Source organism: Meles meles, chromosome 2 (genome assembly GCF_922984935.1).
Source record: "Meles meles chromosome 2, mMelMel3.1 paternal haplotype, whole genome shotgun sequence".
Taxonomy (NCBI): domain Eukaryota; kingdom Metazoa; phylum Chordata; class Mammalia; order Carnivora; family Mustelidae; genus Meles; species Meles meles.
The window spans coordinates 8,993,868-9,018,815 of NC_060067.1; the positions used below are offsets into that span (position 1 = coordinate 8,993,868).

The 24,948-nt window shown below is 36.0% G+C and overlaps 1 protein-coding gene across 1 annotated transcript; it reads right to left on the bottom strand.

The window, feature by feature from the left end:
* Positions 1–463: 463 nt before the first annotated feature.
* On the bottom strand, positions 464–16,218 carry ALB (albumin). Its single transcript, XM_045997870.1, has 14 exons — positions 16,086–16,218; positions 15,125–15,182; positions 13,901–14,033; positions 12,386–12,597; positions 11,693–11,825; positions 11,086–11,183; positions 9,590–9,719; positions 8,463–8,677; positions 7,202–7,334; positions 5,720–5,817; positions 4,535–4,673; positions 3,117–3,340; positions 1,134–1,266; positions 464–507 (listed from the first exon to the last, which is right to left on the bottom strand). Exons 1-14 carry the CDS (start codon positions 16,162–16,164, stop codon positions 466–468), a joined length of 1,827 nt encoding a protein of 608 aa, XP_045853826.1. The 5' UTR covers positions 16,165–16,218; the 3' UTR covers positions 464–465.
* Between the last annotated feature and the right edge of the window lie 8,730 nt (positions 16,219–24,948).

A 24,948-nucleotide genomic window follows, 5' to 3' on the forward strand; every position in this document is an offset into this window, starting at 1 on the left:
TTAAAAAATGCACTTTCATATGGTCCAGGCTAATACCTAAAATGTCCACGGCGAAACCACCACTCAGTTGAATGGTTCTGTCTACTGTGTCTCATTGGGTCAGAACGGGACACTGACTAACTCTCAAGCTTTGGTTTGAATTTTGAATTGTGGATCACCTCTCAAGAGCTGGGTTGTCCTTGTAAATTATGGGACCCATGTCTATCTGTGCCTTCATTTTCTCATCTGAAAAATGGGAAAAATAATGACACTCGATTTAGGCAACTATTCTGAGAATTAAATAAGTTAGTGTATATAAAGGTCTTAGACATGACTGGTACTGGTCTATGGGGCTCTTGGCAAATGGTTGTCAATATTTCCCATTTTAATAGCAACTATCATAATTACTTTTTTATTTTTTATAATTACCTTTTTAAAACAAAAATTCAAAGTATAGCTACCTGAGATGTTTGTGATGATGTTCTTTTAGGCTAAGGCAGCTTGAGCAGTGGCAACAAGTTTTGGACCCTGAATATAGAGAAATGACAGATTTGCGGAAAGTGTAAGCATCACTATTACAATAAAAAGTTAACATTTATACAGCCACTTGTGATTACAAACTAATTTTACATGAATCCCATTCTTTAATTCCAGTTTAGTACCAGAATTTCTACAAGGAAGCTTACTGACATCCATTGTTCCCAAAGGAATAAAAACATCACCCTCAAGTCAGAGGGGAAATATTAAATGATTCGGACACTTAAATAAATTTCCTCCATTAAGCTATAACATCAAATTGAGATTAAACCCAGTCACAAACCAGCACTTTTCAAGAACATGTTTCAATAAATCAATATTTTGGTTCAAAGACTGGAGCCTTACAAATATTTCTATCTATATTCATAAACAGCACAACCTTGGAAAAAGAAAAAATACTAGGAACATCTACTGATATGTTCCAGTGCAACAGGAGATAAAAATTGAGAGATGTTTAAGTAATTTTGTCAGATAATTGTGTAACTCTCTCTATAACTGGAATAAGATTCTGGTCCTGAATGTACTGTGTCCTTCTGATATATAAACCCTAAACCATGGCCAGATCAAATGCAACAAGAAAGGAAATTAGCCATATTGCCACGAAGAGACTTCGGTACCTCCTCAGCGAAGCAGCCCTCTTTGTTTTCAGCTGCACAGCACTTGTCCACAAAGGCTCCAAAATCCCCCATAACAGTTTTCAGTTGTTCATCAGTTGCCTTGGGTTTGTGTTTCAACAGCTCAACAAGTGCACTGCATTTGAATGAACACAAAACAACAGCCTCAAAAATCGGGAAAAAAAGTTGACTTACATAAAGAAAGACACGGAATGAGTAAATCGTAGGATTAAAAGGCACAGTATAGGGAATAGAGTCAATGGTACTGTAGTAACACTGTACGGTGACAGACAGTATCTACACTTATGGGGAGCACAGCATAATGTACAGGCGTGTCAAGTCGCTATGTTGTACACCTGAAAATAATGTAATATTTTATGTCAAATATGCATGGATTTTTTTAAAAAGGGAAAGAGAAAAATGGAGATGGTAAAGACAGTTGTATTATTGTTTATGTTTATAAGTCTTAGAGCCAGGCAACTCTGAGCTTGAGGCCCAGGCTTACCACTATATGATGTAATATTCTCATTTGCTCAATGAGGAGGATAAAAGCCATCTTCATAGGGTTGGTGGCAGGATCAAATGAGATAATCAATGTAAACTGTTCGACATATGTAATATCAATAAATCTCATTAAGTCAATAGATCTCTTGTCAGTAACTTTCTAGGAAGGATATGTCATTGCATTTATACATTATTCAGATTTTAGAAGTTATACCATATTAAAAAGAAAAAATTTTATACCATAGTAAATTGAATTTTCTAGTGATTTAAGAGCTAAAACTGATTCTTTTTTTTTTTTATTTATTTGACAGCGAGAGAGAGAGAGATCACAAGTAGGCAGAGAGGCAGGCAGAGAGAAAGAGTGAGGGAAGCAGGTTCCTGCCAAGTAGAGAGCAGAGAGCCTGATGTGGGACTCGATCCCAGGACCCTGAGATCATGACCTGAGCCGAAGGCAGCGGCTTAACCCACTGAGCCACCCAGGCGCCCTAAAACTGATTCTTAAAAGAAATCGGAGGGGCATGAAAAGACTGTGGACTCTGAGAAACAAACTGAGGGTTTTGGAAGGGAGAGGGTCGGGGGATGGGTGAGCCTGTTGGTGGGCATTAAGGTTGGCACGTATTGTGTGGAGCACTGGGTATGGTGCATAAACAATGAATCTTGGAACACTGGAAAAATATATAATTAAATTAAGATGTTTAAAAAAAAAGCTTAATTAGCTTGTTAGACTCCATTTAAAAGTTTCGAATCTGAGAGTCTTTATATCTGATCCATGAAATTTACCCCATTTAGTTAATACTGGGGAGGCCATAGGTAATAAAACCACCCAAACTTATGTGAGCTGGTGGTTCTAGTTCCTTGACATCCACAAAGATAAAACTGCGCTAGAGAGAGAAGGGTTTTGCAATATTACTCATAAGTCTATGGCTATGATTAGAACCCCCAAGATGATAACATATGGTGCTAAATTTCATGCACTTCTAACCCCTGTTGACAGCAATAGGGTGTATAGCCTCATAACTCATTTTTCTAGATGTTTTTCACCCAACTTGCATTCTCAAAAGTTATATGTTGAGGATTTGCCTTGTCTGTGGGTTGCCATAGAACAAACTTAAAATAATCATTCATGCATAGAAATAAATTCTCCTATGATTCCTACTAATTAATTTGACATTTGCACAAATCCTTCAGTTAATCGTTCATCTTTTTCTACTGGACTTTTCTTAAAACCTTATTCCACTCTAGCTTTTATCCACAAGACTATTCTGAATGATTTGTAGGGAAGATTCCAATATAGAGGTTTATTGCTAAGAAAACAAAAAGTTATCCATTTTATTCTTGACACTTTTATCAGCTTACTAAGATCAATACTTAAATACTATTTTCCAAAAACTATAATCACTGCTTCAGAAAATGTTACACATTTCAATGTACAATTCTCACTCTCAAGACTCTAAATGCTTATAGTAATGAAATATTACTCACGTTTGTTTCTTCACTTGTTTCTCAGCCTCGGGAAGTGTGCATAAATCTGCATGGAAGGTGAATGTTTCAGCATGAAACTCTTTGGGAACATAGGTCTCATCGGCATCCAGAGCAGAAAAGCATGGTCGTCTATTCACCAAGGACTCTGAGCAGCATTTGGTGACTCTCTCGCTCACTGGGGTCTTCTCGTGCAGCACGCACAACCGGTTCAGGACCAAGGACAGCTAAAGGACAGTGTGGGAGAGCAGACATTTAAAAGAAAAATAGTAATAGTTTTCCCTTTACTTTCCAATGGTCCAAAGACGTACTATATTTTACCTAGCAATATTGAATCCAAGGTTGATGGGAGGAAGTGATTTTGTTTCACTTTAGAACTACAGATAATGAGGGACTTTTTAAAGTATTTTCTCTTTATGTCTACATTTTAATAATTCACTTGAGGAAATAATTGATTTAAATAATTTGATGTGAGATTAAGAGTCATTTATGGTTTGTCTCCCTCCCAATCCCATCTTGTTTCATTTACTCTTCTCCTATCCCCCTACCCCCCCATGTTGCTTCTCCATGTCCTCATATCAGGGAGATCATATGATAGTTGTCTTTCTCCGATTGACTTATTTCACTAAGCATGATACGCTCTAGTTCCATCCACGTCGTCGCAAATGGCATGATTTCATTTCTTTTGATGGCTGCATAGTATTCCATTGTGTATATATACCACATCTTCTTTATCCATTCATCTGTTGATGGACATCTAGGTTCTCACAAAACAAACTGGGGGTTGCTGGGGGGAGGTGGGATTGGGAGAGGGGGAGCGGGCTATGGACATTGGGGAGGGGAGGCGAACCATAAGAGACTATGGACTCTGAAAAACAACCTGAGGGTTTTGAAGGGTCAGGGGTGGGAGGTTGGGGCAACCTGAGGGTTTTGAAGGGTCAGGGGTGGGAGGTTGGGGGAACAGGTGGTGGGTAATGGGGAGGGCACGTTTTGCATGGAGCACTGGGTGTTGTGCAAAAAGAATGAATACTGTTACACTGAAAAAATAAATAAAGTGAAAAAAAAATTAAAAAAAAATAATTTGATGTGAGTCCTCAGATATGTACAGGAGTGGAGAAGGAAACAGTCTTATACAGACACACATTTTTAAGGGACCCTAAAGAATATGAAAGTTTTTTAAGTGCCAGGGTGAAACATTGAAAACTCATGGAATTTTGGTCAATTTATCATTTTGGGGATCTCATACAAATCTTCATTCAGGACAATAGAGGTGACCAAATCCTGGGTGCCACTACCAAATACACACACATGCACGTGTACGTGCACACATGTTAGTTCACCCCTGTTTCTGAAAGTTAACTTCGTCCATATCTAAAGGCAAAAATTCATCATTATTAACTTATTATACTTGAAAGACTTACATAATCTTCAGCACAGGACATTCTTTCTGCTTCGGGTTTGGTACAACACCTGGTGCCCACTTTTCCTAGTTTTCTTGAGACCTCCACAAGAGTCGGAGTTGATACTTGGGGGAGTTTCTTGGCGTAACGAAGTAAGAGCCTGGAACAAAATTGCTCACATGTTTTCAGCCAGGCAAGAAACTGACTTTCTCTAACATAGCAGGTCAAGCAGAGAACACTTAGCCAAAATTAACTAAAATAACTATCCGTCCATAAAATCATCTTTGTCTCCAGGTTGGTTGAATAGTATAGGGGAAGACCTTGTCCTGAGTAACTAGTTAAGCTTATCTTTGTTTCCACCTGTGCTGTATCATCCTAGGAAAGTAACTTACTATAATTCAGTGACATTAATATATTTATTTATTGCTTCTTTCTTTCCATAAAGCCTACTGAGGTCTTGATATATATCAGCACCTGCTAAATTTGAAAGGTAGGTATAAGTTTTCTCATCTATAAAATGGGAAAAGTTATATCTGACTCATAAGGATGGTGCAAGTATTAAATTAAAATAAAGTATGCAATCAGCCTGGCAGGGGACCCGGCACATAATAATCACTTACTAAGAATTCCAGTCACCACCAAAAGTCACGTATGGCTACAATCTGCTCAAGGGAAGAGATGATATCTGGTTCACTGTTGTTACACCTAGCACCCATAGTTGGAAGGGTCCTAACATATATAAACCAAACAATAAATATCGACTGAATCGATGTGTCTCTTATCTTTACTGCCACAGATAAGGCTATATCTGGATCAGAACATTAGTCCATCAGCTTATATATTACTTCTTGAGCTACTATTATTGAAAGTCTACCACTTCCTCCTTTGTAAAGTATTGCTACATTTTGTTTGCCCATAAGCTATTCCTTAACCTTCAAGGGGCATCCTCGTTTCCTACATTCCATGATTTGCTATTTTCCTTTTCAATCTCAAGAGGCCAGTTTTTTAAACTGTACTCAAATATAGGCCTCCCCATCCCATTAATCATTTTATCTCTCCCTCTCTAGTCTTTCTCGATGGAGAGAGATTAGAAGTATATAATGTATTTTAGTGATTAAAATTCCGTGATAGGCGGTATATATATTAAGTCTTAAATAATTACACTTGATCAAGAAAAAAAATCAACTGATCAACAAAAATACTTACGCATTTTGGAAGCCATACTCTCCAAGTTTTTCATAAAGTTCACAGTTTTCTTTGACTAAATTCTGAGGCTCTTCCACAAGAGGTTTAAATTCATCAAGCTGAAAGATAAAAAAATTGTGTCGACAGAATTCCACCTGGGCACCACACACAGGTTCTTTTTCACGACTCCAGGCAGAGTGAGATCCTTCCTCCTTCTGCCCAAAGCCATGTAATTAGATCTTTGATGTCAAATCTATCACAATATGTCCAAACTGTTTATTTGGCAAGGGTGTATAGTATAAGAGATTAAGACGACTCAGGCTCTGGATTGTGACTGCTGGTGCTCGAGCCAGGCCTTCCGACTCATTTTCTAATTGTGTAATTACACCTCCCATATTTCCAAGCTTCAGAACCCTCACTGTTAAAATGAGAATTAATAAAAATGAAAGGAGAAAAGGAAAAATAAAGAAAGAAAATGGGGATAAAGATGGTATTCACCTTTAGAATTGTTCTATAAACCATTTGAGTTAATGAAATTAAAACAGTGCCTGGTAGGTAATAAAAGCTTAATAAATGATAACTATAGCTATATCGTTATAATGAAGCCAGCTCTCCAGTTGGATTCTGAGTTCCCTGAGATAAGAGATTTTACCTTGGTCATAGGCTCCAGTATGGTGCCTGGCGTATAGTAAGTTCTGGATAGAGGAAAGAATAACTTTCCTGTGATTCTAAAGTTTGGAAACCACTATACATGCCGGGAGTGTTAAATAGCTTAAACATGTTAAAACCCTCTTAAAGCATAGCTAAATATGACCAAAATCCTCAAGGTTTCCCTTCCTTACTTAATGTCTTGTAAAGCAATTTTTACACTTTTTCCCCCAAATCTGAAAATATTCTAAATGAATAGATTTCATGATCGTCCTTAAGATGCTAATTCTTGATATTTGATAAATCTTGTAATCTGGTTAACTTTATACCTAAGCTAATTCTCTTAACTTACATTTCAATTTATCTTATTTGGTCTTCAGGAGCATAAAAAAGAGAAAAAGAATGGTCAAGATTTGTGAAATTAGAGACTGTTCCCTTCAGATCTTTCCTTTCTAGGCTCTTCTAGGTCTTATTAACCATTCTATTTAGAGCTATTTTTCCTGTAAGGTTTAATTTTTTTAAGATTTATTTATTTATTTGACAGACAGAGATCACAAGCAGGCAGAGAGGCAGGCAGAAGACAGAGAGGGAAGCAGGCTCCCTGCTGAGCAGAGAGCCCGATGCGAGGCTGGATCCCAGGACCCTGGGATCATGACCTGAGCCAAAGACAGAGGCTTTAACCCACTGAGACACCCAGGCGCCCCTCCTGTGAGGTTTAAATCACAGGACTGAAACCATGTCAAGAAAAGATCTAAATTGCACTATGTAGAAATCCACATGCTTGGATTACTTCTCTTTCTCATTATTAAGGACCATGAGCAGGAGCGCTACACTGTTTCCCATTAAGGAACCTACCACTTTGCCATAGCAACTAGGAGGGTCATCGGCAGCACAACACTTCTCCAGAGTGGCTTCATATTTCTTGGCAAGTCTCAACAGCAAAGAGGCAGAGTACTCAGGATGCCTTCTTGAATATTCATACAAAAACCTAGTTCAGGTGAAAATAAAATAGATTTCGTTGGGCAAATGAGCAAGAAATATCACATAACTCACTTCAAGAGTGACTCATATCCCAAAGGTCTGAATTTGACTAGACCCTATGCAGGGAAGTTTCGTGGCTAAGGGGTTGCAGTTCAGAATTAAAGCTGCCTGCATTCAAATCCTGCCTGTGCTACTTCGTTTGCTATATCTCTTTAAGCAACTTATTAAAACCATCACAGCCTTAGCTACCTCTGTAGCACGTGGATAATAACAGAACCTACCTCATAAGATGGTGTGCAGGAAATACATGACATCATCTTTGTAAAGCAAACGCTGTGTGGCACATGAATGATGCCTGATATTATTATGTATATTTTTTGTGATGTGGATTATACCTCAAAAGGGTTCTGATAAATAGAGATGTATTCTTGAATTGTTCTTTTTCCTCTTTATAGGAGTGAAATCTTGAAGGGTACATGATTTTGTAAAATATATAGAAACATTACACTATTAGAATCCAACAATAAGAATGCAAAATTTACCACCACACTTACTGATCACATATAATCATTTATTTTGTCACTTAATTCATGCTGCCTGCCATGCTACTGTACTCCTGGTCTGTTCAACCAAATACAAATCACGTGATAGCAGACTGCATAATTCCTCTTATACTTCCTTATATAGACAGATAAACAGCAGGTAGATAGATACAGAAATACAGCGATGTAAAGATGTGTTACACATATTCACACATATCTATTATAATAAGTTCAAGAAAAACTCTTTGAATGAATAAATAAATGAATAATATGTTCATAATTAATGTATACAAAAATGTTCCTAGAGTATTCCCAGAAATATCCCAGAAAATGAATGAGGTCGGAATAAAGATAGAAACTTCTCTATTCTCTTCTCTACTGATTGAGTTTTTTGCCATAAGCATGTATTAATCTATAATAATTTTTTAAACTAATCAATTTTCCCTCAAAATTGAAAAGCTAGGAGAGGGAAGGATAAAGAAACATTGTAGACAACATGGAAATTGTAGCAATGTCAAAGGAAAGCCTAGTTTCTCTTTCCAAATCCCGAGACCATCTAAAAACTGTGGAAGGATTATTCCTTATCCACTTACGTGCCCAGGAACACATCTTTTGCCTCCTGATAGTTTTTGCAAACATCCTTATCTTCAACAAAATCAGCAGCTATTGGGGTCAGGTCACCAGGCAACTCATCTCTTTCCACCTCAGCAAGGCACTGGGATTTTTCCAACAAAGGCTTATCACAGCATTCCTTCAGTTTAGTGGAGATTGAATCCTGATTTTCACACATGTACTTGGCCAGATCTGCCTATAAGCAAGTCGATAAAAATTTTTCAGTGTAAATGGACATCACTGCACTTTCTCCCCAGATCTTTATTATGTTGGCAAAACATGTTTACTGTGTTCTAAGACCATACATATGCCAACATGACTTCTATAAATACTTTCAGTTCATGTTCCTAAGACTAGGGACTCAGAACTACTCAAATATTGTCACTTAATTACAAAAGACTGGTCAATAAAAGTGAGCCATCTCAGTCATTATTAATTTTATATTTCGACTGTCAAGTCATTTAAGTTTCTAAATTAAAACTCAGTACTATTTTTCCAAATAGTCTCCTCACGCATTTTGAAACCAAATAACTAAATAAAATGTGAAAGATCTTTGAAAAATTAATCAAGACCATCGTCACAGGCCCTACTTATGCATGTAAAATTTTTGCCTTAAATTTTCCAGAAAGTATTCTGAGAGATTAAGATGCTGGTATTTGGTCATATTTTTAAGTTTGGAGAAAAGTGATATCATGCTAAATATGTGTATAGTTAACACAGATGGTTAACTAAGAGAGAATAAAAAGGAGGGGAAACTACATAATTTCCAAAGATCTCTTTAGGTAGTAGCTCTTGTCCAACTCCACCCACCTCCCAAAAATGTCTGCTTTGAAATCTCCCTTGGTAGGTGCTGTCAGTGTAAGCCTTTGTCCTCACAATAGGACTGAGAGGGTTACAAATTAGTGAATGTGTTTGTCAGATCCTTTAGTGGGTGGGATAGCCAGGTTAAAAAAAAAAAAAAAGTACCACAAGGCAGGGAAAGAATTGAGCAGATTAGACATGGAAAACAATCTCAACCCACTGTTGGCTTCATGGATAATACTGAGCAAATTCATCCTACCAACTGAAGCGTGCAAGTTACTAACAGAGCATACTGTGGGTTCTTTACCCTGTCATCTGCACATTCAAGCAGGTCACCGTGGCAGCATTCCTTGTGGACTTTGGTAAGATCTGTCACCAATTTGGAAACCTCTGCAAAGTCAGCTTTGGGGAATTTCTGGCTCAGGCGAGCTACTGACCTAAGAAGAAAATTCCCCTTATGAAAACATGATTAACATGCAAGAGTTTATGTCAAAGCATTACGAAAATACTACTCAAAACAAGAAAATTCAGGACAAAATAACATATAGATATAATTTGTAAAATCCATTTGTTCTTATTTTGATGCTACTTCCGAACCACATGGTTATCTGAGAGCAAAGTGTTTCCTTAGGTCACAATTAGCTATTGTAAGGGTGTGTGTGGTGGACAGAAGTCCAGCAATTCATGAAAGCGGAAATCAAAGAGAGATTCTAGAAGGGGCAACATGTGGAGAGCCATCCGTTTCGAAGCCCAGACCTGACTTCTAGATGTGGCTGTATCACTCATTAGCAGTGGGACACTAAGCAAGTTACGTAGCCTCTCTGAACCTCAGCCTCTCTGCGGTCAGGACAGCATGCTACACTGAAGGACTGAGGTGAGGATTAAATCAGTTAATCCATATGAAACCATTTTATAAACTGGAACCAAGACATTGATCCAGCGAGGCATCGAAGCTTCCTGCCAACATGGAAAGACTAATGTCCACATGCTTTCCCAAATCATGTCAACATTTCCTCCATCCGATCAAAGTTCCTTCTTCCCCCAAACCAATCACAGCCTGTTCAACTGCATTTCGTTTCATGTTGGGGGTGTTTTGTTTACTGATTTAGTTATTTGATCTTGGTGGCATGGGGATAGGGATGACCAGCAAAGATAGCTCAAATTATGGCTTCTAGAGAGCTTGTAGAATGTCTGCTATTTTCATTTTATCTCTTGTTGCTGTTGATTCATTGTGGACGAGCAAGTGAGGGATGGGGAAGGGGATTTCTCTTGGCTTAGAAATTGAAGGACGCTCCTACAACCAGTGAAGGAATATAAAAACAGAGACCCAGACAAAACCAAGGGATTAACAACAGAGCTAGAGCTATGAGAAAGTGAGAACTAACCCTGATGGCTAAATTAATTACCAGAACATAAAAGGAAAAACATTTCCAGATAATCGGTGTTGTTTGGGGGAATAAAATTAAGTAGAAGGTAGAAGACCCTGACAACGGCTGTACAGAAAGAGTGGATCATGAGAATAAGGTCCCTAGTCTTTCTAAATAAGTGGAATTTAAATATCTGTCCTGGAAGGACAAAAAAAAAGATACCTCCTAAATTCTGTGATAGAAAAAATGTGATAAAAAATAATGAGGAATTGCCACTGATGTTCTGATTTTCACCATTGTCAAATTTCTACATTTTAAACCACCAGGAAAATGTATGTGAAAGTACCTCCGTAAAATGCCATATAAATGTACATTTTTGTCAACTGAACCATAACCACTTACATCATTATAAAGATTCAAACTAAGTTTAAAATACCATGCTTTGAAGGCTCTATCTCCGAATTTCTGGAGGCTGGTACACTTGAATCTTTCTCTGGCAGATGAAACCAGTACTTTTTCCCTCAAAGCCTCAATCTGCAAAAAGAAATGATTTGGGAAAAATTAGAAAAGGAAAGTTCTATGCAAAACACTCCTTCATAAGTTCAGATAAGACTGTGCCAAATTAAAATTTAAAGAGATAATTTACACATAAATTCCCAAATGCCCGCTATTGGCAAATAATTATTTTGCTATGCAGGGAGAGGAAAATCAGTCTGGTCCTAGTGGAAAACTCTAGGTAGTTAAGAACTAGAATAGAGACATCACCAAGGAAAAGGGTGCTGACAGGAAATGTGGAAGACAGAGTCCACTAATATCCCAGAAAATATAGCTTTGCTGAGTTCTCAATTTTGCATATAATTTATCTCAGCTCCTCCTTCACCAATTCTCACAACATCACTAAACTCCCTAGAATAGGGAGGAATGCTTTTTTGACCATGTAAAGGAGTTTGTATCAGAGACACAAATTCCCTAAATCTAGCCACGAGATGCTCCAAGTCTGAGGTTTGATGATGAATTGGTCCTCCCGTTCCTCTGGATAATACCTTGGGTGTCAGGCAGGCAGCCTTATCAGCGGCTTGGCAGCATTCTGTAAAAACTCCTTTATATTGTTGAGCATAGTAAAGGAGTTCTGGGGCATAGAAGTAAGGATGTCTTCTGGCAACTTCATACACGTATCTACATTTTCAAAGGGAAAAACGGGCAGTCATGTTTCTATAGCAAACAGTGGTATGGCAACAACTATAATCAACATTCTCATCTAATTTACCAGTTAATCTCAATATGTACATGACGACCTTGGCTTTGTCATTCTGTAAGTCAGTGAAAGGTTGAACTTCTATATATAAATTACATATATGTACACATATATATACACACATAGGTGTAAAATAGTTAAACTTTGGTGATGCAATGTTTTCGACTAAAATGAAATCAATTTGAGAATAACTATATATATATCTTCATAATATTTTATCACAGGCCAATCTCTCCTTTTTTTGTTTTGTTTTGTTTTATACAGATCATGTCCTACTTCAATGAACTCTAAAAGCTCTTTGATCTCATTTTTTTCATCCTGGATAATTTTGTAGTATCAGATCTTACTGCTTTGAAAATTATCATTAGAACAAAAGCTTCGAAGCGTTAATGTCGAGAATATTTTTTGCTATAGTAACTGCTAAAAGTCTCGACTTTTTCATAATTTTTCATTTTGAAGCATAAAAAATCAGATGACTTACTTTCCCAGAAACAACTGTTCATTTTCATGAAAGGCAGTGCACATGACCTCAGGGTCCGGGGTCAGCAGTGGAGGGAAGCCCGGGTTATCATCTTTGTGGGTCAGGAAGCACTCATTTCTCTCAGGCTCCTGTTTCTCACAGCAGTCAGCCAGCTCGCCATACTTGTCACGAAGAGAAGCAACTGTACACAGTTTGTCTCCAAAGAGAGTGTGCTAGGTAAAAGAGAGCAGGCTTCAGGTCACTGGGAGATATTTTATTTTCTTTGTACCCAAAGAACAGTATAAAAAATTGAAAGGATTGGTAAACCGTGGTTAGGAAATAATGTACACGTATGCTTTTTTCTCAGGGCTAGAGAGTTTTCCTTGATTTGACCATCTATGGGACTTTCGTAAGAAATGACCATCACCTGACTACTTAGGGTGGGTAGGGCAGAAGGGCAACACAAAATAATGAACATGGCGCCATTTCTACCTAATGCTACAGGTTGGGAGAGCTGATAAAAAAAGAAAAATCAAGGGAAAATAATCCTCTAAGTAGCAAGTGAATTCGCAGTAGGGAAAAAAGTATTCAGATAGTTTCTCATTTGATCTGCTCCTTTCTGAAAGGTCCAACTTTTAAGTAGATACTATTCAAAAACTGAGGAGTAACACAATTTACTATATGTTAATTATTATGTAAAATGTAGATCTTTTTTATTCTAGAAACATTTGCCTCAAAACACATTCCATTAAATGTATTCTTTCTGTCCCTATTAATTTTTTATTATGAAAGTAATTGGATCTTCAGGGAAAATACACTGCTGAAGACAGAATTTATTAATTTTCTGAAAAATACATTTTTAAAAATTCATATTTATAGCCATAACTTTGTGTTAAAAGTATTGAGTTAAAGTACTGATTCTCACTGGAGGGAAAGATAGAGAGGAAGAAATAAGAGGAGGAGAGATTTCAGTGATAAACACTCGCCTCGCCCTGGATAGGTATACACATACTGAGTGGTGAGAGAAACATAAACCTCTCCCTGAATTCAACACCTACATGGAAATACCAAAAATTCAAAGTCCTTCAAAATGAATAAATGCCAATTTTTTATTCTATGTAAAAATATAACTATCCTTAAAATGAGGACTATATCACTGTACTATTATTTTACCTAAGAAACAAAATCAACACAGAAATCAGATGAATGTCTCCAGAAGATAAAAACCACGCTCTCACTGTTAGCCTCAATGAAAAGAAATCAAACCTCGGATTTCAAAAAGAGATTTTTACAAATTACAAATGTCCATTTAAATACACTGTAACTGTTGTGTGTCATTTTCATAAAGAAATGTTTTTGAAACTGTGGGAATAGCTGGAACATCTCTGCCACAGAAGAAACAAAGGCGATCCCCACTTCTGAGAGTTGTTTACAAATTAATCATTGAGGAAACAAAAGTGTCATTGTTTTTCCTTTGAAATAATCAAGATTACTTATAAGAAGAAGAAATAATACTCAAAATCAAAATGTACTTACAAGGGATTTGCCACAGTCAGCCCCTGACTGGTCAGCAGCACAACCTTTTGCAAACTCAGTCACTTCCTTTGCTAATTTCACATGGTCTTCAAATGGGCACTTCTGGAGATACTGAGAAAAAGCAACCAGCACCCTGAAACAAAGGACATAGAAAAATGTAGCATGGGGCACGTGGGTGGCTCAGTCAGTTAAGTGTCAGCCTTCAGCTCAGGTCATGATCCCAGGGTCCTGGATGGAGCCCAGTGTGGGGTTCTCTACTCAGTGGGGAGCCTGCTTCTCCTTCACCCTTTACGCCTCCCCCTGCTTGAGCTGGTACAATCTCGCTTGCCCTTGCTTTCTCTCTCAAATACATAAACAAATAAAGTCTTAAAAAAAAAAAAAAAGAAAGAAAAATGTAACATGGCGAAGTGTTAACATAAAGTATCTTGCTATGCTGGACAACAAACTGTGTCTGTATACATTCTATATTAGCCAGAAAATCTATTCACACCAACTGTTATCTGAAGCCCAACCAGGCATATGTGGCTTTCTGAGCAAAGCAGACATGAATTTATACCACGCTTAAATACATGTGTGTGCCTGTCAGGAGATGTACAAACATCGAGCAGGCAAGTGAAATGTATTCTAAATAAATCTAATCATTAAGACTAGGGACATTACATAGGTCCTTTGACTATTTAAAACCAAAAACCAAAGCCACACACACCTCTCACTTAATCAGGCTGTACCATAAGATTGGCCTTTAAAAAGTAAACTGTTTTCTCATTTTGTACGAGATCTAAAAATATTAAAATGTTCTCAAGAAACCACATGCTTATTTGCTAGGTAAAGGAATTTAGTAAGTGAGCTGCAAAAGGAACCATATATTAAATTCTTTCTCACCATGCAGATTATGGAAGAGTTCCGGAGCCACACTGTCCAGTACAGTGGCCAGTAGCCACATGTGGCTGCATAGATTTAAATAAATCAAAGTTAAATGCAACTTTAATTTCTGACCCTCAGTTGCACTTGCCACATTTAAAGTGTTCAATAGCCACATGTGGCCAGTGGCTGCCATATTGAACAGCACTGATGTAGAATATTTCCATCACTGCAGAAAATTCTATTGTATAGGATGGTTCTAGAAGATGGACTCTGATGACAGGGGAATATAAGAACTTCAGAGAAATAACCAACACTATCAGGGACATTAAATTTCACTGTTGAGTATTTTTTTTAACTTACAGGCCTCTGAAATGTTCTTCTCCCAAATCATTGTACCGATGAGCAATCTCACTCTGTTCTGGAGAGGAAAAAAGAAAAAACAAAACAGACTTACTTGCAGTCTAAAGAAAACAACTTAGTTATGATATTACTTTTTGTGTTTCTCTCCATGTGATTTAGGTATTCATTTGCTCCAGAATACTGGTCTTGGATCCCTACAGAAAATCTTGGGTTGGTGGTGAACTACTTCTTCTGCATTAAAACAGACGAGTTATTCAATCACCGATGATACTATTTGAAAAATCATTAAAATTGTTAAATACTTATAGCTTTATATTCAAACTTGGATAAGATCTAATGTTCTTGCGGTGTCTATTAACAGCTTCTGAAAGGACAGTCTAAAGTGAAAAATATAAATACAAGTTCTATTTATAAGATTAGCAACACAGGTTTTTGTTTTTTTTATAAATCAAGGTGCAGCCTTTGGGAATTGGAGCTGTGAATTCTAATATCAACTATATTCTGCGAAGTTTGTCACTCTGCCTAAGTTCCTTCATGTGCAGAAGGAAGTTATAGCTACTAAACAATTCTCACCATTTTTTTTCACCTAGGATGTTAGAAATATATAAATAAGATAACTTCCTGGGCACCTGGATGACTCAGTCAGTTAAGTCTCTGCCACCAGCTCAGGTCATGATGGTCCCAGGCTGCTCAGTGGGGAATCTGTTTCTCCCTCTCCCTCTGCCTGTCCCCCCGCTGGTGCTCTCTCTTTCTCTCTCTCAATCCCTCTGTCTCTCTTAAATAAATCAAAAAAATCTTAAAAAAAAAAAACTTCCTGAGGGATCACAGATACAAAATATCATCACCATCTAGAAATGTATGCTAAAGGAAAATGCTCCTTTAAGGATGCAGGGTTTTCTAAAATTTTCTCTTACTAGAAAAATAAAGTAAAAGTTGAAAAATAGGAAAATAGAATTCTTACGTGTATCTCGACGAGTCACACCCCTGGAATAAGCAGAGCTAAAGAGAAAGAGGAGGGAAATAAAAGTTACCCACTTCATTGTGCCAAAGGCTTGTGGGGTTGATAGAAAAGGTAGGACGAACAGAGGGAAATTCGCGCTAATATACTTCTTTAACCAATAATTGTAGATTATTAACCAGACTCGTCTTTGTATTTCATTGGTCCCCGACTGATTACAAAATTCATATTATTCTTGCCAAAAAAATTGTTTGACTAAATCTGTTGCGTATGTTTGCCATTTGGAACTGTTTTCTCCACAAGACGACCTTGTCAATTCATTAGTTATGTAAAACATCTTATCAAATTTTACATAAGAGTTTAAACGATTTGTCCCTATTTTTCATTACCATGTTCTTTAGCTGTGATTTACCATTTGACATTTTAGTTTTTAATATCTGCAAAATTCTAACCAAACCAATGACTTAGCTTGGAAATAAGACTTAATAAAAGAGCTAAGCTCTGAACTGTATTATTAACTCCAGGTACACTTTTGTCAATAAATAATGAAAATACACATACACACATGAGGGCTTCCATGTCTTTTTCACTCTCCTAAAATTGTTCTGTCTAAAAAAAGATGATGGTGGGGCGCCTGGGTGGCTCAGTGGGTTAAGGCGCTGCCTTCGGCTCAGGTCATGATCTCAGGGTCCTGGGATCGAGTCCTGCATCAGGCTCTCTGCTCGGCAGGGAGCCTGCTTCCCTCTCTCTCTCTCTGCCTGCCTCTCTATCTACTTGTGATCTCTCTCTATCAAATAAATAAATAAAATCTTTAAAAAAAATAAAAAATAAATAAATAAAGATGATGGGGAGATGGAGAGGAGAAGGGAGTTGAGGGAAATTGGAAGGGGAGATGAACCATGAGAGACTACGGACTCTGAAAAACAACCTGAGGGTCTAGAAGGGGTGGGGGGTGGGAGGTTGGGGGAATAAGGTGGTGGGTATTAGTGAGGGCACGTGTTGCATGGAGCACTGGGTGTGGTGCAAAAACAACGAACACTGTTATGCTGAAAAGAAAAAGAAAATAAAGTGATATATGTTAAAAAAAAAAAAGATGATGTTTCCTCAAATGCAGACTAAGAGAAAGCCACAAGAACAGTAACAATGAAAATGGATGTTCAGAAGTTCTACATTCCCATCCCAGCTGTGGCCCCCATGTGATTCAGGTCGTCTGGTAAGATACTTAGATGTAATATAGGTATAGCTCATGGAATTTTCAGGTGAGGAGATACGGTGGGGGAAATGGATGCAATGACAGTAATGACAGTCTTTACCACGAAAATGTATATAGGAGCATCCCGGTGACCCAATTGGTTAAGTACCTAACCCTTAATCTCAGATCAGATTTTGATCTCAGGATTGTGAGTTCAAGCACCGTGTTGGGCTCCACACTGGGCATGGAGCCTACTGGAAAAAAAAAAATATATATATATATATATACACACACATATATATATGACAGGTTGAGCCTTGATTACACCTCTAGAGGTTATAAGACTCCTAAACCTTTACCAGGTATCATATTCTTTCTAATTCTGATTCCCCTTCCTTTCTCCCTTTTAATAATAAAAAAAAAGTCACGTGTTTTTCTTTAATGTTACTTTTAATTTCAAAATAAATTTAACATCATGTCTGAAAACAAAGCAAAGATGATTTTAAAAAAATGTTTTCAAACTGCTTCCCTTATTCTCGCCTCCCAAGATTATGATCTCTACCTATGAAGAGCTACTCTATCCTTTTGCTTTAAAGATAAGGAGCCACAAATTTCAACCAGTAGGAAAATTGACTTTCTCTGATACTACAAAACAATAATTAGTTTCAAACAGTCCATTCACTTAATTAAGTAACTGAGTCAGTCAATACTGTCAGTCAAGTGTCATATGGCACATATAGGCACAGAGACTCACAAATACTGAAGAGAAGCATCATTTTTTTTATTCAGTCACATGATGAAAGATATATACTTTCCATGATCATATTTTGTTTTATGTCATTTTCAGGTATGGGTGCTAATTAAATAATTCAAACACAGAAGAGACTATAGATACATAGAAGATAGGAGATAATAGGTGATAGATGATAGATTAGATACATAGATAGATATAGACATAATTTTCTTAAGTAGCACAAAGGAGACCTGCATAATGGAGTCTGACTTATCTTTCACACCACAGTCGAACAGAAATAAAAGAATATCTGCCTGTGGAATTGTTCCTGTTGGGAAAAAAACTATTTTAAGTCTGAAAGCCTATATTAGAAAAGACAAAAAGGATACTATTCTAACTTTTTAGCTTTGTAAATAGAAAAAATAATTCCTTTTTTGTAAATTATATATATGTATATATAATTCATTCCTGGAAGCAATAAATATATATAATATAATATTATATAATATATATATATATTGCTTCAAATAAAGATGCTTACTCATTCCTGGAAGCAATAAATATATATATATTTTATATAATATTATATATTATATATATTTTATATAATATTATATATTTTATATAATATTTTATATATATATATTTTATATAATGTTATATATAAAATATATATATATTTATTGCTTCCAGGAATGAGTAAGCATCTTTATTTGAAGTCAGGGTCCAACCTTAGGTTTTCTTTATATAAATCCTCGAGGAAGTCTTGATCAAACATGCTATTCAGATCATTGAATGTAACCGTATTGCTAATTCACAAAACCAGAACTTTGTCATGCACACATATACTTTGTGAATGTTCTTTCATTTAACAAATGAAAATAATAATAGTGTCATCTCTACTTTGCACGGCAATACTATGGTAATACAATGGTAAATATAGAACGCCAAAAAAAATCAAATTCATCATTGCTTTAGAAAGTTAAAATTGATTTTCCTATGTTTAATGAAGATCCCATAGTTTTCAATCCCATAATTTCAAATATAAAATTAAAAATACCTGAATGTTTCCTTATGGTACCAACAAAGTGTTTCCATGGATATATCCTTATTAGAGGTTAGTAGATGGTTGAGAAATAACATACTTAATTCTTAACACTATCTGCATGCTTAAAATCTATCTTAATTAATAAGAAACACTTGAATATTTACATTTTGTGGATTCCCAAAATAAGAGTTCTTATATTTGTCTTCTATTAGTTCTGCATGTACATTCTATACTGAAAGAAATAAAAACACATAATTGTTAATTATTTCTAAGTATTCTGTTCTTCAAGCTTTTAAAATCTTATGTTTAGTTAGTCATCAAAGGATTCTGGCATGCAAGTAAATGTAAATGTTTAAACCAGGAGTTATAAATATGGCCTACAGAATCTAGTTTCTAAGTAAATAGGAAACTATCTCCAATGATTTTTAAATGTTTTCCCATTTTTGTGGAAGAAGTTTAAAAAGAGAGCGTCGTTAAGAAAATTACTTCATATGGAATGAATAATAATATTCTGATCATTTAAAAGAGAAAAATAGCTCAATTGAAATATAAATATAACTAGAAAATATTAAATCTGAGTTTTAATCCCTTTTGTCCTGTGCTTTGGTTTTTTTGTTTGTTTGTTTTTGGTTTTTGGTTTTTTGGCTTTGGGTTGTTTTGTTTTGTTTTTGGTTTTGTTTTTGACAGGATAGAAAAGGCACAGTTTTTTTTTTAAGATTTTATTTATTTATTTGACAGACAGAGATCACAAGTAGGCAGAGAGGCAGGCAGAGAGAGAGAGGAGGAAGCAGGCTCTCTGCTGAGCAGAGAGCCGGATGGGACTCAATCCCAAGACCCTGGGATCATGACCTGAGCTGAAGGCGGAGGCTTTAACCCACTGAGTCACGCAGGTGCCCTAAAAAGGCACAGTTTTGAAACATATGAAGCATCTCCTTGGACTAGTCCCTCACTTCCTTGTCACCTTAATCATAACCTTAAACCTATGCCTTTCTACTATTCTGTGGATTCTGGAAGCTTCTCAGCAAGTCATTCCATCCAGGTTTCTCTCTGGCTGGCCGTCTTCTTACTCCAGTCTTTAATGCTGTTTCCCTCTGGAATAGAGCACTACCTCTGAATTACCTTCTCTTAGAAATAAAGTGGAACATGCATAAAATGTGAAAAAAAAAATGTCTAGTAACAGCCTCAGTATTTTAACAGACACTTTACAGAGACAACCGGTGAACCCAAACTCACTCCAAAATACAAGAAATTTGGATCCATTTGGAAAGAAAAGTGGAGACAAGAAGTCTTTTCCTAGCCTTCTTCCTACTATCCTACGGACGCGTGCAGATCCTCACTATCATGAAAGGCCTGGACGCTATGTAAGGCAGACAGAGAAGTAGACAAAAGGAAGACCACGAAGCATAAACTAACTAGTTGAAACAATTAAGTGGTTTAATTTCTTATTCACTTGTGAAGGTACATTTCCCATTAAAAAACGAGAAAATAAACTGTCCAAAATGTGTAGACTTTCATGGATGTTTCTAATGCAAATTTAGAAAGTTGTAATGTAATCCAAGTATCAGTTGTCCCCTTATCTCCCTCCATAAGCCAATATTCCCCAAAATACCACTGAGATCTCACAGAAGAACAGGAAGAACATTTGCATTATAAAAACCACACTAGATGACCATCTTTGGCTTGTTCCATCTCTAAAGTCCCTCCCTCCAAAACTCTCAGGACGGAAGGATTCCTTTTTCTCATGGTACAATGCCTTTCCTCATGGTACAATGGGCCTGTGAAATTTACTTCAAATTTTTACTATGAAGTTTAATTCAGCTCAATGCCAATTTCTAGCTCCAAGTTCAAACACACAGATCCAAATAGATCTCCATGCCATATGGGTCAAGTTGGATGAAATTATCCTTAAGAACTCTTCACCTTGAACATTCTTTGATTCCATATTCCCACTGTCACAGTTGTATAGAATGATAAAATCGCCTGACTGGTAGAAGGTAGAATGAATATATTGAGTTAAGGAATTGAGATCCAAATTTGAGAATTTGTTCATTGTTGACCTGCCCAATGACTCCTCAGGCATAATTCTCTATCTAGTTCAGGTTGACATTTTTAAGAAATAAAAAGATCTTTTAAACTTGTCTTATTACAAGTAAAATGACAATTTCTACATCTTTTTATCATTTTTCCAATTCCAAGAAAAATATAGCTAATGTCTGAAAGCCATGCTTATTCATTCTTCATATACGTTAACACCCAACAGAATCTATAACATATAAATTGAAATTGATGCTAGTAATTCTTCTCTCATAATAACACCTATGGATGGAAATCAAATAAATGAATATGCTACTGAGAGTTTAAAAGTGCTTAGTCTACACATATTCTATATTTTTTCCAAACATAATTGAAGAGACTTACTACCTAAAAAGAGTTAATTTAAAGTTACAAAACTGGACTTTTTAAAATCTCTTGCAAAACAGCAAAGGTTGGGTAGCTAAAATATTCTTATGCTAAAACGTCAGTGGATTATACACCTAAAACTAAGTAACATTGCATGTCAACTATATTCAAATTTTAAAAACTAACATGATAAATGGATGGATAAATAATACATTATACATACATGTGTGTGCACATATATGTATCTATGTGGTGGAGTATTATTCGGCCATAAAAAAGAGTGAAATCTTGCCATTTACAATGACATGGATGGAGCTAGAGGGTATTATGCTAAGTGAAATAAGCCAGTCAGAGAATCATAAATACCATATGATTTCACTCATATGTAGAATTTAAGAAACAAAGCAGATAAACAAAGGGGAAAAAGAGAGAGAAACCAAGAAACAGACTCTGGAGAACAAATCGATGGTTACCAGAGGGGAGCTGGGGATGGGATAGATGAAATGGGTGTTGGGGTTTAAGCAGACACTTGTCTTGATAAGCACTACACATTGTGTAGAATTGTTGAATCACTGTATCACACACCTGAAACTAATATAACACTGTATGTTAAATACACTGGAATTAAAATAAGAAACTTAATTTATTTTTTTATTATGTTAGTTACATAGAGTACATTATTAGTTTTTGATGCAGTGTTCCAAGATTCACTATTTACATACAACACCCAGTGCTTCATGCAATACGCGCCCTCTTGAAAAAACTAAAAAAACCAACAACAACAAAAAAACTTTAGCGGACCAAGTTTAGAAAGTTTTCATTAAAATATGATTTTTTTTTTCTTGATGTCTTCTAAAGCTTAGAATTTGTTAGATGTTTTGTAATCTCCCAGTGCCAGATTCTAACCAAAACTTCTCTGGCCCACCACCCAGCTAAGCCTTGAAAGTTAAGTCTTGAAATTCTCATCAACTTTTCAAGTATCTGTGTATGGGCTAACATTAAAAAGTGAATTATTTGATAAAAAAAAAATCTTGTAACTCTCAAGAAATATATCTAATAAGTAATTGGCCTACCTTTTTTTTAAAGGTACCTTTTTTTATAGCATGATTGTAATAAACTAGATAACGCAAATGTTTTCAAAATGATTTTTAAATGTAATAATTGCATATTTTGAATTTTTCAAGGTTAGTTTTTCATTATATAGACACTGAAAAGAACAAAACTCTTTTATTAGAATAATATTTACAGGACTAAAGTTTTTATGTATAAATATAGTTCATTTAACTCTGGAGCCCTACATGGGATAGTAATGTTTGTAACATGTGCAAAAGGAAACCAAAAAGTATAGCCTTTTTGTAGCATGGAATAATTGGAAATAGTGTAAATTATCATCAGTTGGAAAATAAATAAATCAATTTTGGAGTATGTTTCTAATGAAATACCACAGAGTAGTGAAAATGAATAAAATTTTATGTGTGTGGAAAAAAAATAAATAAATATAGTTCATTTAATAATAATTTGTTGCAACAAAAATATGCATCAAGTAGCATAAAGAAATAATTTCAGTAACATATGATGTCAATAATGGCACTGTTTTCAAAATACTTCTGATTTAGTTATGATACATCCAGTGTATTTAACATCAATAGCTTAAATTATAAGACAAAATACATATAATTACAACTTTAATTAAACTTTAATTGTATATTCTCACTAAATATTCATTCACTAGAATTATATGAATTAATCTCATGGCATTTAATGTCTTAAAGGCAAATGGCTCTTATTGATGAGTCCAAATTTCTCTTTGTGGTTACGTGGAAAATTGGCAAAAAAGTGCACATCAGGAAAGATGGTATCTAAAGCAAACATTGTCCTGGCATCAACAAACCCACTATTTATTTAAGAACACCAGGGTTCCTGCTGACAGGGCACAATCCAGAAAATAATGTTTTATATCTATTTTAAGTAACACAATCTAGTCTTTCATTCATGCAAAAAAGGTATTGACCACTGAAGGTCAGGTATTTGCTAGGTTATGTGGACACAAGAGATTAATAAGACAGTGGCTGACTTCAATGAGCCCACAGTCTAATAAGGGAGACACACACAGAAAGGTAATTATAATGCAACATTGTAAATCAGTTTATGTAGGGTACAAGATACTTTATCCTGGAGTGATAAAGTAGTAGCAGAGACGCTCTTAACACAAAGATGTGTGGGCCCTTAACCTCTTAACTAACTAACTCAAATGACTGCATTTGCATTCTTTGGGTTCATTTTTGCTTCTGAAGTAACTCTTCCCAAAAGAATGGAGTGAGTAGGTATAGAACTAATGAACTAAGGGAAATAAGGAGGGTATGAACATATGTAATTTCTAAATGTTTGATAAAAGACCAAAGAGCAGAAAGCAAAGAGGCCCCAATTTAGAATATGATGGAAATTTTTGCAGGAGTAAGAAAGAAAAGAAAGGCAGACCAGCAGGCAAAAAAGAAAAGCAGAATTTATAATTATTTGGCTTTCCAAGTAAAGCTAAGGATGAGATTGGCCATTTTAATATTACAAGCATGCACAAAAAAATTGTCCTTATGGAAAATTACAAAATATACATGGGAAAACAGTTTATCTAAGATGATTGACAAAGTTGTAGAACACCTAAATATTTAGTGATAAAAATTGTTCTTGATTCAAGACCTATTTAATTAACAATACTATTTGCTTAGAAGTCTGAGAGGGATGTTCTAAGGATCCAACTGTTAAGCTGAGAATATTTTAAATGGACATGAAGAATGAGGGTAGAAAATAGCCTTCCAGGAACCCTCCTACACTGTTGGTGGGAATGCAAACTGGTGCAACCACTCGAAAACAGCATGGAGGTTCCTCAAAATGTTGAAAATAGAACTACTCTATGACCCAGCAAGTGCACTACTGGGTATTTACCCTAAAGATACAAGTGTAGTGATCCAAAGGGGCACGTGCCCCCGAATGTTTATAGCAGCAATGTCTACAATAGCCAAACTATGGAAAGAACCTAGATGTCCATCAACAGATGAATGGATAAAGAAGATGTGGTATATATACACAATGGAATACTATGCATCCATCAAAAGAAATGAAATCTTGCCATTTGCGATGACGTGGATGGAACTAAAGGGTATCATGCTTAGTGAAATAAGTCAATTGGAGAAAGACAACTATCATATGATCTCCCTGATACGAGGACATGGAGATGCAACATGGGGGGTTAGGGGGATAGGAGAAGAATAAATAAAACAAGATGGGATTGGGAGGGAGATAAAACATAAGTGACTCTTAATCTCACAAAACAAACTGAGGGTTGCTGGGGGGGGGGGGCTGGGAGAGGGGGAGGGGGGTTATGGACATTGGAGAGGGTATGTGCTATGGAGAGTGCTGTGAAGTGTGTAAACCTGGTGATTCACAGACCTGTACCCCTGTGGATAAAAATACATTATATGTTTATAAAAAAATAAGA